The 13,930-nt window shown below is 40.6% G+C and overlaps 1 protein-coding gene across 7 annotated transcripts in view; it reads left to right on the top strand.

The window, feature by feature from the left end:
• The window catches only part of LOC135547618 (DNA-binding protein SATB2-like), a 127,765-nt gene that overhangs the window by 72,059 nt on the left and 41,776 nt on the right, over positions 1 to 13,930 (top strand). For 6 of the 7 annotated variants that reach the window (XM_064976779.1, XM_064976780.1, XM_064976778.1 and 3 more), the window contains one exon: positions 796 to 1,008. The exons of the other annotated variant lie outside the window; for it this stretch is intronic. In XM_064976779.1, the coding sequence (XP_064832851.1) occupies positions 796 to 1,008 (213 nt within the window). The remainder of the gene's footprint in view (positions 1 to 795; positions 1,009 to 13,930) is intronic. 7 annotated transcript variants of the gene reach the window in all.

Genomic DNA, 13,930 nt, shown 5'->3' with positions numbered 1-13,930 from the left:
AACCAGACTAACAGAACACAGGTAACCAGACTAACAGAACACAGGTAACCAGACTAACAGAACACAGGTAACCAGACTAACAGAACACAGGTAACCAGACTAACAGAACACAGGTAAACAGACTAACAGAACACAGGTAACCAGACTAACAGAACACAGGTAAACAGACTAACAGAACACAGGTAACCAGACTAACAGAACACAGGTAACCAGACTAACAGAACACAGGTAACCAGACTTGGATGGCCTTTAACAGAACACAGGGCAGAAAACCCACAATGTGTTTAGCCACACACAGGGCAGGGCAGGGTAGTGAAGGGCTGAAGAACTGAAGACACAGGGTGAGAGGATGGAAGGAATATCCAGGCTGATGTCCCATTCAATAAAATAGCATTCTATTTGGATTAATGGGATGACTTTGAGACAAATTATGAGCAATATTTTCTGATTTGGTTTCTCCTCTAAATTTCAGACATTTTCATCTCTCTGTATAGTGTTATGAGTGAGGTAATCTGGTGTGACAGCTTGCTGTGTTCCCACGTTCCAGTTCAGTTTCCTCCTCCACCCTCCCAGCAGTACACACACCTGCTGCATTCACACACACCCCATTAGAGCCAATATGGAGCCCACGTGAGGGGTGGGAGGTGACAGCTTTAGAGCAGGTGAAGGGTGTGTGTGTGTCTGTAGGCTTGTGTGTACGTGCGAGTGAGTACAGTCTGTGTGTATACAAGCTGCAAGCCACTCCTTCTAAAAGTATAAGTTTGCGGCGCGTGTGTGCGTGTGTGTGTGCACCAGGGCCTGCTGTCGGAGATTCTGCGGAAGGAGGAGGACCCTCGCTCTGCCTCTCAGTCCCTGCTGGTCAACCTCAAAGCCATGCAGAACTTCCTCATCCTCCCTGAGGGGGAGAGAGACCGTATTTACCAGGAGGAGCGTGAGCGCAGCATCAACCCCTCTGTCGGCCTGCCCCCCACCCCTACCTCCAGCCCCGGGGGCCCCCGCCTCTCTCAGGTACCCCGCCCCCCACCTACCACCCACCGATCCCCAAAACTACTGTAGACACTCTCCACAAAACTCCCCTACAGCAGGGCCTGTGTGTGTCTGGTTGACTGTGTTTTGTATTTGTGCCTCTTTGATGGATCAGGTTGTCTTACGTGTTTTAGTTTTCGTATGGATGTTGGAAAGTTTTTTTGAGTTTGCTTTGGTTGGTGTGTCTGTGATGTTAGTATATGTTGGTTTGTCTGTGATGTTAGTGTTGGTTGGTGTGTCTGTGGTGTTAGTATTGATGTGTCTGTGATGTTAGTATTGATTGGTGTGATGTTAGTATTGGTTGGTGTGTCTGTGATGTATTGTTGTTAGTATTGGTTGTGTCTGTGATGTTAGTATTGAATTGGTGTGTCTGTGATGTTGTATTGGTGGTGTGTCTGTGATGTTAGTATTGGTTGGTGTGTCTGTGATGTTAGTATTGGTGTGTCTGTGATGTTATTAGTATTGGTTGGTGTGTCTGTGATGTTAGTATTGGTTGGTGTGTCTGTGATGTTAGTATTGGTTGGTGTGTCTGTGATGTTAGTATTGGTTGGTGTGTCTGTGATGTTAGTATTCTTTGGTGTGTCTGTGGTGTTAGTATTGATGTGTCTGTGATGTTAGTATTGGTTGGTGTGTCTGATGTTGTATTGGTGTGTATGTGATGTTGTATTGGTGTGTCTGTGATGTTAGTATTGGTTGGTGTGTCTGTGATGTTAGTATTGGTTGGTGTGTCTGTGATGTTAGTATTGGTTGGTGTGTCTGTGATGTTAGTATTGGTTGGTGTGTCTGTGATGTTGTATTGGTGTGTCTGTGATGTTAGTGTTGGTGTGTCTGTGATGTTAGTATTGGTTTGTCTGTGATGTTAGTATTGGTGTGTCTGTGATGTTGTATTGGTGTGTCTGTGATGTTAGTATTGGTTGGTGTGTCTGTGATGTTAGTATTGGTTGGTGTGTCTGTGATGTTAGTATTGGTTGGTGTGTCTGTGATGTTAGTATTGGTTGGTGTGTCTGTGATGTTAGTATTGGTTGGTGTGTCTGTGATGTTCGTATTGGTTGGTGTGTCTGTGGTTTTAGTATTGATTTGTCTGTGATGTTAGTATATGTTGGTTTGTCTGTTATGTTAGTATTGGTTGGTGTGTCTGTGGTGTTAGTATTGATGTGTCTGTGATGTTAGTATTGATTGGTGTGTCTGTGGTGTTAGTATTGATGTGTATGTGATGTTAGTATTGGTTGGTGTGTCTGTGATGTTAGTATTGATGTGTCTGTGATATTAGTATTGGTTGGTGTGTCTGTGATGTTAGTATTGGTTGGTGTGTCTGTGATGTTAGTATTGGTTGGTGTGTCTGTGATGTTAGTATTGGTTGGTGTGTCTGTGATGTTAGTATTGGTTGGTGTGTCTGTGATGTTAGTATTGGTTGGTGTGTCTGTGATGTTAGTATTGGTTGGTGTGTCTGTGATGTTGTATTGGTGTGTCTGTGATGTTAGTGTTGGTGTGTCTGTGATGTTAGTATTGGTGTGTCTGTGATGTTAGTATTGGTGTGTCTGTGATGTTATTGGTTGTGTCTGTGATGTTGTATTGGTGTGTCTGTGATGTTAGTATTGGTTGTGTGTCTGTGATGTTAGTATTGGTTGGTGATGTGTATTGGTGGGTCTGTGCTGTTAGTATTGGTTGGTGTGTCTGTGATGTTAGTATTGGTTGGTGTGTCTGTGATGTTAGTATTGGTGTGTCTGTGATGTTACTATTGGTTGGTGTGTCTGTGATGTCAGTATTGGTGGGTCTGTGCTGTTATTATTGGTTGGTGTGTCTGTGATGTTAGTATTGGTTGGTGTGTCTGTGATGTTTGTATTGGTTGGTGTGTCTGTGATGTTAGTATTGGTGTGTCTGTGATGTTAGTATTGGTGTGTCTGTGGTGTTAGTATTGGTTGGTGTGTCTGTGATGTTAGTATTGGTTGGTGTGTCTGTGATGTTAGTATTGCTTGGTGTGTCTGTGATGTTAGTATTGGTTGGTGTGCCTGTGATGTTAGTATTGGTGTGTCTGTGATATTAGTATTGGTGTGTCTGTGATGTTAGTATTGGTGTGTCTGTGATGTTAGTATTGGTTGGTGTGTCTGTGATGTTCGTGTTGATGTGTCTGTGATGTTAGTATTGGTTGGTGTGTCTGTGATGTTAGTATTGGTTGGTGTGTCTGTGATGTTAGTATTGATGTGTCTGTGATGTTAGTATTGTGTGTCTGTGATGTTAGTATTGGTTGGTGTGTCTGTGATGTTAGTATTGGTGTGTCTGTGATGTTAGTATTGGTTGATGTGTCTGTGATGTTAGTATTGGTTGGTGTGTCTGTGATGTTCGTGTTGTTGTGTCTGTGATGTTAGTTTTGGTTGGTGTGTCTGTGATGTTGGTATTGGTTGGTGTGTCTGTGATGTTAGTATTGTTGGTGTGTCTGTGATGTTAGTATTGGTTGGTGTGTCTGTGTTATATTGGTTGTTTGTTAGTATTGATGTTGTGATGTTAGTATTGGTTGGTGTGTCTGTGTTAGTATTGGTTGTGTCTGTGATGTTGTATTGGTGTGTCTGTGATGTTAGTATTGGTTGGTGTGTCTGTGATGTTAGTATTGGTTGGTGTGTCTGTGATGTTAGTATTGGTTGGTGTGTCTGTGATGTTAGTATTGGTTGGTGTGTCTGTGATGTTAGTATTGGTTGGTGTGTCTGTGATGTTAGTATTGGTTGGTGTGTCTGTGATGTTAGTATTGGTTGGTGTGTCTGTGATGTTAGTATTGGTTGGTGTGTCTGTGATGTTAGTATTGGTTGGTGTTGTCTGTGATGTTAGTATTGGTTGGTGTGTCTGTGATTGTTGTGATTTAGTATTGTTGTGTGTCTGTGATGTTAGTATTGGTGATGTTAGTATTGGTTGGTGTGTCTGTGATGTTAGTATTGGTTGGTGTGTCTGTGATGTTAGTATTGGTTGGTGTGTCTGTGATGTTAGTATTGGTTGGTGTGTCTGTGATGTTAGTATTGGTTGTGTGTCTGTGATGTTAGTATTGGTTGTGTGTCTGTGATGTTAGTTGGTGGTTGTCTGTGATTTAGTATTGGTGTGTCTGTGATGTTAGTATTGGTGTGTCTGTGATGTTAGTATTGGTTGGTGTGTCTGTGATGTTAGTGTTGTGATGTTAGTATTGGTTGTGTGTCTGTGATATTAGTATTTGTTGGTGTGTCTGTGATGTTAGTATTGGTGGGTGTGTCTGTGATGTTAGTATTGGTTGGTGTGTCTGTGATATTAGTATTTGTTGGTGTGTCTGTGATGTTAGTATTGATGTGTCTGTGATGTTTGTATTGGTTGGTGTGTCTGTGATGTTAGTATTGGTTGGTGTGTCTGTGATGTTAGTGTTGGTGTGTCTGTGATGTTATTGGTTGTATTGTCTGTGATGTTAGTATTGTCTGTGATATTAGTATTTGTTGGTGTGTCTGTGATGTTAGTATTGATGTGTCTGTGATGTTTGTATTGGTTGGTGTGTCTGTGATGTTAGTATTGGTTGGTGTGTCTGATGTTAGTATTGGTTGGTGTGTCTGATGTTAGTATTGGTTGGTGTGTCTGTGATGTTGTATTGGTGTGTCTGTGATGTTTGTATTGGTTGGTGTGTCTGTGATGTTAGTATTGGTTGGTGTGTCTGTGATGTTAGTATTGGTTGGTGTGTCTGTGATGTTAGTATTGGTGTGTCTGTGATGTTAGTATTGGTTGGTGTGTCTGTGATGTTAGTATTGGTGTGTCTGTGATGTTAGTATTGGTTGGTGTGTCTGTGATGTTAGTATTGGTTGGTGTGTCTGTGATGTTAGTATTGGTTGGTGTGTCTGTGATGTTAGTATTGGTTGGTGTGTCTGTGATGTTAGTATTGGTTGGTGTGTCTGTGATGTTAGTATTGGTGTGTCTGTGATGTTAGTATTGGTTGGTGTGTCTGTGATGTTAGTATTGGTTGGTGTGTCTGTGATGTTAGTATTGGTTGGTGTGTCTGTGATGTTAGTATTGGTTGGTGTGTCTGTGATGTTGAGTATTGGTTGGTGTGTCTGTGATGTTAGTATTGGTTGATGTTAGTATTGTCTGTGATGTTAGTATTGGTTGGTGTGTCTGTGATGTTAGTATTGGTTGGTGTGTCTGTGATGTTAGTATTGGTTGGTGTGTCTGTTAGTATTGTTGATGTTAGTATTGGTTGGTGTGTCTGTGATGTTAGTATTGGTTGGTGTGTCTGTGATGTTAGTATTGGTTGGTGTGTCTGTGATGTTAGTATTGGTTGGTGTGTCTGTGATGTTGTATTGGTGTGTCTGTGATGTTAGTATTGGTTGGTGTGTCTGTGATGTTAGTATTGTGTGTCTGTGGGTGTTAGTATTGTTGTGTCTGTGATGTTAGTATTGGTGGTGTGTCTGTGATGTTAGTATTGGTTGGTGTGTCTGTGATGTTCGTATTGGTGTGTCTGTGATGTTAGTATTGGTGTGTCTGTGATGTTAGTATTGGTTTGTCTGTGATGTTAGTATTGGTTGGTGTGTCTGTGATGTTAGTATTGGTTGGTGTGTCTGTGATGTTAGTATTGGTATCTGTGTTTGGTGTGTCTGTGATGATGTTAGTATTGGTATTGGTGTGTCTGTGATGTTAGTATTGGTTGGTGTGTCTGTGATGTTAGTATTGGTTGGTGTGTCTGTGATGTTAGTATTGGTTGGTGTGTCTGTGATGTTAGTATTGGTTGGTGTGTCTGTGATGTTAGTATTGGTTGTTGTGTCTGTGATGTTAGTATTGTTTGGTGTGTCTGTGGTGTTAGTATTGATGTGTCTGTGATGTTAGTATTGGTTGTGTGTCTGTGATGTTAGTATTGGTTGGTGTGTCTGTGATGTGTCTGTGATGTTAGTATTGGTTGGTGTGTCTGTGATGTTAGTATTGGTTGGTGTGTCTGTGATGTTAGTATTGGTTGGTGTGTCTGTGATGTTAGTATTGGTTGGTGTGTCTGTGATGTTAGTATTGGTTGGTGTGTCTGTGATGTTAGTATTGGTTGGTGTGTCTGTGATGTTAGTATTGGTGTGTCTGTGATGTTAGTATTGGTGTGTCTGTGATGTTAGTATTGGTTGGTGTGTCTGTGATGTTAGTATTGGTTGGTGTGTCTGTGATGTTAGTGTTGGTGTGTCTGTGATGTTAGTATTGGTTGGTGTGTCTGTGATGTTAGTATTGGTTGGTGTGTCTGTGATGTTAGTATTGGTTGGTGTGTCTGTGATGTTAGTATTGGTTGGTGTGTCTGTGATGTTAGTATTGGTTGGTTTGTCTGTGATGTTGGCATTGGTTGGTGTGTCTGTGATATTAGGGGTGGTGTGTCTGTGATGTTAGTATTGGTGTGTCTGTGATGTTGTATTGGCTGGAGTGTCTGTGATGTTAGTATTGATGTGTCTGTGATGTTAGTATTGGTTGGTGTGTCTGTGATGTTAGTATTGGTTGGTGTGTCTGTGATGTTAGTATTGGTTGGTGTGTCTGTGATGTTAGTATTGGTTGGTGTGTCTGTGATGTTAGTATTGGTTGGTGTGTCTGTGATGTTAGTATTGGTGTGTCTGTGATGTTAGTATTGGTGTGTCTGTGATGTTAGTATTGGTTGTTAGTATTGGTTGGTGTGTCTGTGATGTTAGTATTGGTGTGTCTGTGATGTTAGTATTGGTTGGTGTGTCTGTGATGTTAGTATTGGTTGGTGTGTCTGTGATGTTAGTATTGGTTGTTAGTATTGGTGTGTCTGTGATGTTATGTTGGTATTTAGTATTGGTGTGTCTGTGATGTTAGTATTGGTTGGTGTGTCTGTGATGTTAGTATTGGTGTGTCTGTGATGTTAGTATTGGTTGGTGTGTCTGTGATGTTAGTATTTGTTGGTGTGTCTGTGATGTTAGTATTGGTTGGTGTGTCTGTGATGTTGTATTGGTGTTTCTGTGATGTTAGTATTGGTTAGTGTGTCTGTGATGTTAGTATTGGTTGGTGTGTCTGTGATGTTAGTATTGGTGTGTCTGTGATGTTAGTATTGGTTGGTGTGTCTGTGATGTTAGTATTGGTTGGTGTGTCTGTGATGTTAGTATTGGTTGGTGTGTCTGTGATGTTAGTATTGCTTGGTGTGTCTGTGATGTTATTGGTGTGTGTGATGTTGTATTGGTTGTGTCTGTGATGTTAGTATTGGTTGGTGTGTCTGTGATGTTAGTATTGGTTGGTGTGTCTGTGATGTTAGTATTGGTTGTGTCTGTGATGTTAGTGTGTGTCTGTGATGTTAGTATTGTTTGTGTGTCTGTGGTGTTAGTATTGCTGTGTCTGTGATGTTAGTATTGGTTGGTGTGTCTGTGATGTTAGTGTTGGTGTGTCTGTGATATTAGTATTGGTTGGTGTGTCTGTGATGTTAGTATTGGTTGGTGTGTCTGTGATGTTAGTATTGGTTGGTGTGTCTGTGATGTTAGTATTGGTGTGTCTGTGATGTTAGTATTGGTTGGTGTGTCTGTGATGTTAGTATTGGTTGGTGTGTCTGTGATATTGATGTGTAGTGATGTTAGTATTGGTTGGTGTGTCTGTGATGTTAGTATTGGTTGGTGTGTCTGTGATGTTAGTATTGGTGTGTGATGTTAGTATTGGTGTGTCTGTGATGTTAGTATTGGTTGGTGTGTCTGTGATGTTAGTATTGGTTGGTGTGTCTGTGATGTTAGTATTGGTGTGTCTGTGATGTTAGTATTGGTTGGTGTGTCTGTGATGTTAGTATTGGTTGGTGTGTCTGTGATGTTAGTATTGGTTGGTGTGTCTGTGATGTTAGTATTGGTTGGTGTGTCTGTGATGTTAGTATTGGTTGGTGTGTCTGTGATGTTAGTATTGGTGTGTCTGTGATGTTAGTATTGGTTGGTGTGTCTGTGATGTTAGTATTGGTTGGTGTGTCTGTGATGTTAGTATTGGTTGGTGTGTCTGTGATGTTAGTATTGGTTGGTGTGTCTGTGATGTTAGTATTGGTTGGTGTGTCTGTGATGTTAGTATTGGTTGGTGTGTCTGTGATGTTAGTATTGGTTGGTGTGTCTGTGATGTTAGTATTGGTTGGTGTGTCTGTGATGTTGTATTGGTGTTTCTGTGATGTTAGTATTGGTTAGTGTGTCTGTGATGTTAGTATTGGTTGGTGTGTCTGTGATGTTAGTATTGGTGTGTCTGTGATGTTAGTATTGGTTGGTGTGTCTGTGATGTTAGTATTGGTTGGTGTGTCTGTGATGTTAGTATTGGTTGGTGTGTCTGTGATGTTAGTATTGGTTGGTGTGTCTGTGATGTTGTATTGGTGTGTCTGTGATGTTGTATTGGTGTGTATGTGATGTTAGTATTGGTTGGTGTGTCTGTGATGTTAGTATTGGTTGGTGTGTCTGTGATGTTGTATTGGTGTGTCTGTGATGTTAGTGTTGGTGTGTCTGTGATGTTAGTATTGGTTTGTCTGTGATGTTAGTATTGGTGTGTCTGTGATGTTGTATTGGTGTGTCTGTGATGTTAGTATTGGTTGGTGTGTCTGTGATGTTAGTGTTGGTGTGTCTGTGATGTTAGTATTGGTTTGTGTGTCTGTGATGTTAGTATTGGTTGGTGTGTCTGTGATATTAGTATTGGTTGGTGTGTCTGTGATGTTGTATTGGTGTGTCTGTGATGTTAGTATTGGTTGGTGCGTCTGTGATGTTAGTATTGGTTGGTGTGTCTGTGATGTTAGTATTGGTTGGTGTGTCTGTGATGTTAGTATTGGTTGGTGTGTCTGTGATGTTAGTATTGGTTGGTGTGTCTGTGATGTTAGTATTGGTTGGTGTGTCTGTGATGTTAGTATTGGTTGGTGTGTCTGTGGTTTTAGTATTGATGTGTCTGTGATGTTAGTATTGGTTGGTGTGTCTGTGATGTTAGTATTGGTTGGTGTGTCTGTGATGTTAGTATTGGTGTGTCTGTGATGTTAGTATTGGTTGGTGTGTCTGTGATGTTAGTATTGGTGTGTCTGTGATGTTAGTATTGGTTGGTGTGTCTGTGATGTTAGTATTGTGATGTGATAGTATTGGTTGGTGTGTCTGTGATGTTAGTATTGGTTGGTGTGTCTGTGATGTTAGTATTGGTTGGTGTGTCTGTGATGTTAGTATTGGTTGGTGTGTCTGTGATGTTAGTATTGGTTGGTGTGTCTGTGATGTTAGTATTGGTTGGTGTCTGTGATGTTAGTATTGGTTGGTGTGTCTGTGATGTTAGTATTGGTTGGTGTGTCTGTGATCTGTGATGTTAGTATTGGTGTGTGTCTGTGATGTTGTATTGGTTGGTGTGTCTGTGATGTTAGTATTGGTTGGTGTGTCTGTGATGTTAGTATTGGTTGGTGTGTCTGTGATGTTAGTATTGGTTGGTGTGTCTGTGATGTTAGTATTGGTTGGTGTGTCTGTGATGTTAGTATTGGTTGTGTGTCTGTGATGTTAGTATTGGTTGGTGTGTCTGTGATGTTAGTATTGGTGTGGTGTGTGTGTCTGTGATGTTAGTATTGGTGGTCTGTGATGTTAGTATTGGTTGGTGTGTCTGTGATGTTAGTATTGGTTGGTGTGTCTGTGATGTTAGTGTTAGTGTTGGTGTGTCTGTGATGTTAGTATTGGTTGGTGTGTCTGTGATGTTAGTATTGGTTGGTGTGTCTGTGATGTTAGTATTGGTTGGTGTGTCTGTGATGTTGTATTGGTTGTGTGTCTGTGATATTGATTTGTCTGTGATGTTAGTATTGTTGGTGTGTCTGTGATGTTAGTATTGGTTGGTGTGTCTGTGATGTTAGTATTGGTGTCTGTGATGTTAGTATTGTATTGGTGTGTCTGTGTGTTGTATTGATGTTAGTGATGTTAGTATTGGTTGGTGTGTCTGTGATGTTAGTATTGGTGTTCTGTGATGTTAGTATTGGTTGGTGTGTCTGTGATGTTAGTATTGGTTGGTGTGTCTGTGATGTTAGTATTGGTTGGTTTGTCTGTGATGTTAATATTGGTTGGTGTGTCTGTGATGTTAGTATTGGTTGGTGTGTCTGTGATGTTAGTATTGGTTGGTGTGTCTGTGATGTTAGTATTGGTGTGTCTGTGGTGTTAGTATTGGTTGGTGTGTCTGTGATGTTAGTATTGATGTGTCTGTGATGTTAGTATTGGTTGGTGTGTCTGTGATGTTAGTATTGGTTGGTGTGTCTGTGATGTTATAATTTGCTGGTGTGTCTGTGATGTTAGTATTGGTGTGTCTGTGATGTTAGTATTGGTTGGTGTGTCTGTGATGTTAGTGTTGGTGTGTCTGTGATGTTAGTATTGGTTGGTGTGTCTGTGATGTTAGTATTGGTGTGTCTGTGATGTTAGTATTTGTTGGTGTGTCTGTGATGTTAGTATTGGTTGGTGTGTCTGTGATGTTAGTATTGGTTGGTGTGTCTGTGATGTTGTATTGGTGTGTGTCTGTGATGTTAGTATTGGTGTGTCTGTGATGTTAGTATTGGTTGGTGTGTCTGTGATGTTAGTATTGGTTGGTGTGTCTGTGATGTTAGTATTGGTTGGTGTGTCTGTGATGTTAGTATTGGTTGGTGTGTCTGTGATGTTAGTATTGGTTGGTGTGTCTGTGATGTTAGTATTGGTGTTTCTGTGATGTTAGTATTGGTTGTGTGTCTGTGATGTTAGTATTGGTTGGTGTGTCTGTGATGTTAGTATTGGTGTGTCTGTGATGTTAGTATTGGTTAGTGTGTCTGTGATGTTAGTATTGGTTGGTGTGTCTGTGATGTTAGTATTGGTTGTTGTGTCTGTGATGTTAGTATTGTTTGGTGTGTCTGTGGTGTTAGTATTGATGTGTCTGTGATGTTAGTATTGGTGAGTGTGTCTGTGATGTTAGTATTGGTTGGTGTGTCTGTGATGTTAGTATTGGTTGGTGTGTCTGTGATGTTATTGGTGTGTCTGTGATGTTAGTATTGGTTGTTGTGTCTGTGATGTTAGTATTGTTTGGTGTGTCTGTGGTGTTAGTATTGATGTGTCTGTGGTGTTAGTATTGATGTGTCTGTGATGTTAGTATTGGTTGGTGTGTCTGTGATGTTAGTGTTGGTGTGTCTGTGATATTAGTATTGGTTGGTGTGTCTTTGATGTTAGTATTGGTTGGTGTGTCTGTGATGTTAGTATTGGTTGGTGTGTCTGTGATGTTAGTATTGGTGTGTCTGTGATGTTAGTATTGGTTGGTGTGTCTGTGATGTTAGTATTGGTTGGTGTGTCTGTGATGTTGTGTCTGTGATGTTAGTATTGGTTGGTGTGTCTGTGATGTTAGTATTGGTTGGTGTGTCTGTGTTAGTATTGGTTGTGTCTGTGATGTTAGTATTGTGTGTCTGTGATGTTAGTATTGGTTGGTGTGTCTGTGATGTTAGTATTGGTTGTGTGTCTGTGATGTTAGTATTGGGTGTGTCTGTGATGTTAGTATTGGTTGGTGTGTCTGTGATGTTAGTATTGGTTGGTGTGTCTGTGATGTTAGTATTGGTTGGTGTGTCTGTGATGTTAGTTTTGGTTGGTGTGTCTGTGATTTTAGTATTGATGTGTCTGTGGTGTTAGTATTGATGTGTCTGTGATGTTAGTATTGGTTGGTGTGTCTGTGATGTTAGTATTGGTTGGTGTGTCTGTGATGTTAGTATTGGTTGGTGTGTCTGTGATGTTAGTATTGGTTGGTGTGTCTGTGATGTTAGTATTGGTTGGTGTGTCTGTGATGTTAGTATTGGTTGGTGTGTCTGTGATGTTAGTGTTGGTGTGTCTGTGATGTTAGTATTGGTTGGTGTGTCTGTGATGTTAGTATTGGTTTGTCTTTGATGTTAGTATTGGTTGGTGTGTCTGTGATGTTCGTATTGGTTGGTGTGTCTGTGATGTTAGTATTGGTGTGTCTGTGATGTTAGTATTGGTTGGTGTGTCTGTGATGTTAGTATTGGTTGGTGTGTCTGTGATGTTAGTATTGGTTGGTGTGTCTGTGATGTTAGTATTGGTTGGTGTGTCTGTGATGTTGTATTGGTGTGTCTGTGATGTTAGTATTGTGTTTGTATGTGATGTTAGTATTGGTTGGTGTGTCTGTGATGTGATGTTAGTATTGGTTGGTGTGTCTGTGATGTTGTATTGGTGTGTCTGTGATGTTAGTATTGTTGGTGTGTCTGTGATGTTAGTATTGGTTTGTCTGTGATGTTAGTATTGGTGTGTCTGTGATGTTAGTATTGGTGTGTCTGTGATGTTAGTATTGGTTGGTGTGTCTGTGATGTTAGTATTGGTGTGTCTGTGATGTTAGTATTGGTTGTGTGTCTGTGATGTTAGTATTGGTTGGTGTGTCTGTGATGTTAGTATTGGTTGGTGTGTCTGTGATTTTAGTATTGGTATGTTGGTATTGGTTGGTGTGTCTGTGATGTTAGTATTGGTTGGTGTGTCTGTGATGTTAGTATTGTTGTCTGTGATGTTAGTATTGGTGTGTCTGTGATGTTAGTATTGGTTGGTGTGTCTGTGATGTTAGTATTGGTTGGTGTGTCTGTGATGTTAGTATTGGTTGGTGTGTCTGTGATGTTAGTATTGATTTGTCTGTGATGTTAGTATTGGTTGGTGTGTCTGTGATGTTAGTATTGGTTGGTGTGTCTGTGATGTTAGTATTGGTTGGTGTGTCTGTGATGTTAGTATTGGTTGGTGTCTGTGATGTTAGTGTTGTGTCTGTGATGTTAGTATTGGTTGGTGTGTCTGTGATGTTAGTATTGGTGTGTCTGTGATGTTAGTGTCTGTGATGTGATGTTAGTATTGGTTGGTGTGTCTGTGATGTTAGTATTGGTTGGTGTGTCTGTGATGTTAGTATTGGTTGGTGTGTCTGTGATATTAGTATTTGTTGGTGTGTCTGTGATGTTAGTATTGGTGTGTGTGTCTGTGATGTTAGTATTGGTTGGTGTGTCTGTGATATTAGTATTGGTTGGTGTGTCTGTGATGTTAGTATTGGTGTGTCTGTGATGTTAGTATTGGTTGGTGTGTCTGTGATGTTAGTATTGGTTGGTGTGTCTGTGATGTTAGTATTGGTTGGTGTGTCTGTGATGTTAGTATTGGTTGGTGTGTCTGTGATGTTAGTATTGGTTGGTGTGTCTGTGGTGTTAGTATTTGTGTGTCTGTGATGTTAGTATTGGTTGGTGTGTCTGTGATGTTAGTATTGGTTGGTGTGTCTGTGATGTTAGTATTGGTGTGTCTGTGTGTTAGTGTGTGATGTTCTGTATTGGTTGGTGTGTCTGTGATGTTAGTATTGGTTGTCTGTGATGTTGTATTGTGTGTCTGTGGTGTTAGTATTGGTTGGTGTGTCTGTGATGTTAGTGTTGGTGTGTCTGTGATGTTAGTATTGGTTGGTGTGTCTGTGATGTTAGTATTGGTTGGTGTGTCTGTGATGTTAGTATTGGTTGGTGTGTCTGTGATGTTAGTATTGGTTGGTGTGTCTGTGATGTTAGTATTGGTTGGTGTGTCTGTGATGTTAGTATTGGTTGGTGTGTCTGTGATGTTAGTATTGGTTGTGTCTGTGATGTTAGTATTGGTTGGTGTGTCTGTGATGTTAGTATTGGTTGGTGTGTCTGTGATGTTAGTATTGGTTGGTGTGTCTGTGATGTTAGTATTGGTTGGTGTGTCTGTGATGTTAGTATTGGTTGGTGTGTCTGTGATGTTAGTATTGGTTGGTGTGTCTGTGATGTTAGTATTGGTTGGTGTCTGTGATGTTAGTATTGGTGTGTCTGTGATGTTAGTATTGGTTGGTGTGTCTGTGATGTTAGTATTGGTGTGTATTGGTTGGTGTGATGTTAGTATTGGTTGTGTGTCTGTGATGTTAGTATTGGTGTGTCTGTGATGTTAGTATTGGTGGTGTGTCTGTGATGTTAGTATTGGTTGGTGTCTGTGAT

This window comes from Oncorhynchus masou, chromosome 10 (assembly GCF_036934945.1).
Source record: "Oncorhynchus masou masou isolate Uvic2021 chromosome 10, UVic_Omas_1.1, whole genome shotgun sequence".
NCBI classification, from domain to species: domain Eukaryota; kingdom Metazoa; phylum Chordata; class Actinopteri; order Salmoniformes; family Salmonidae; genus Oncorhynchus; species Oncorhynchus masou.
The sequence above is the reverse complement of the archived record's forward strand: the minus strand, read 5'-3'. Positions and strand labels throughout refer to the sequence as shown.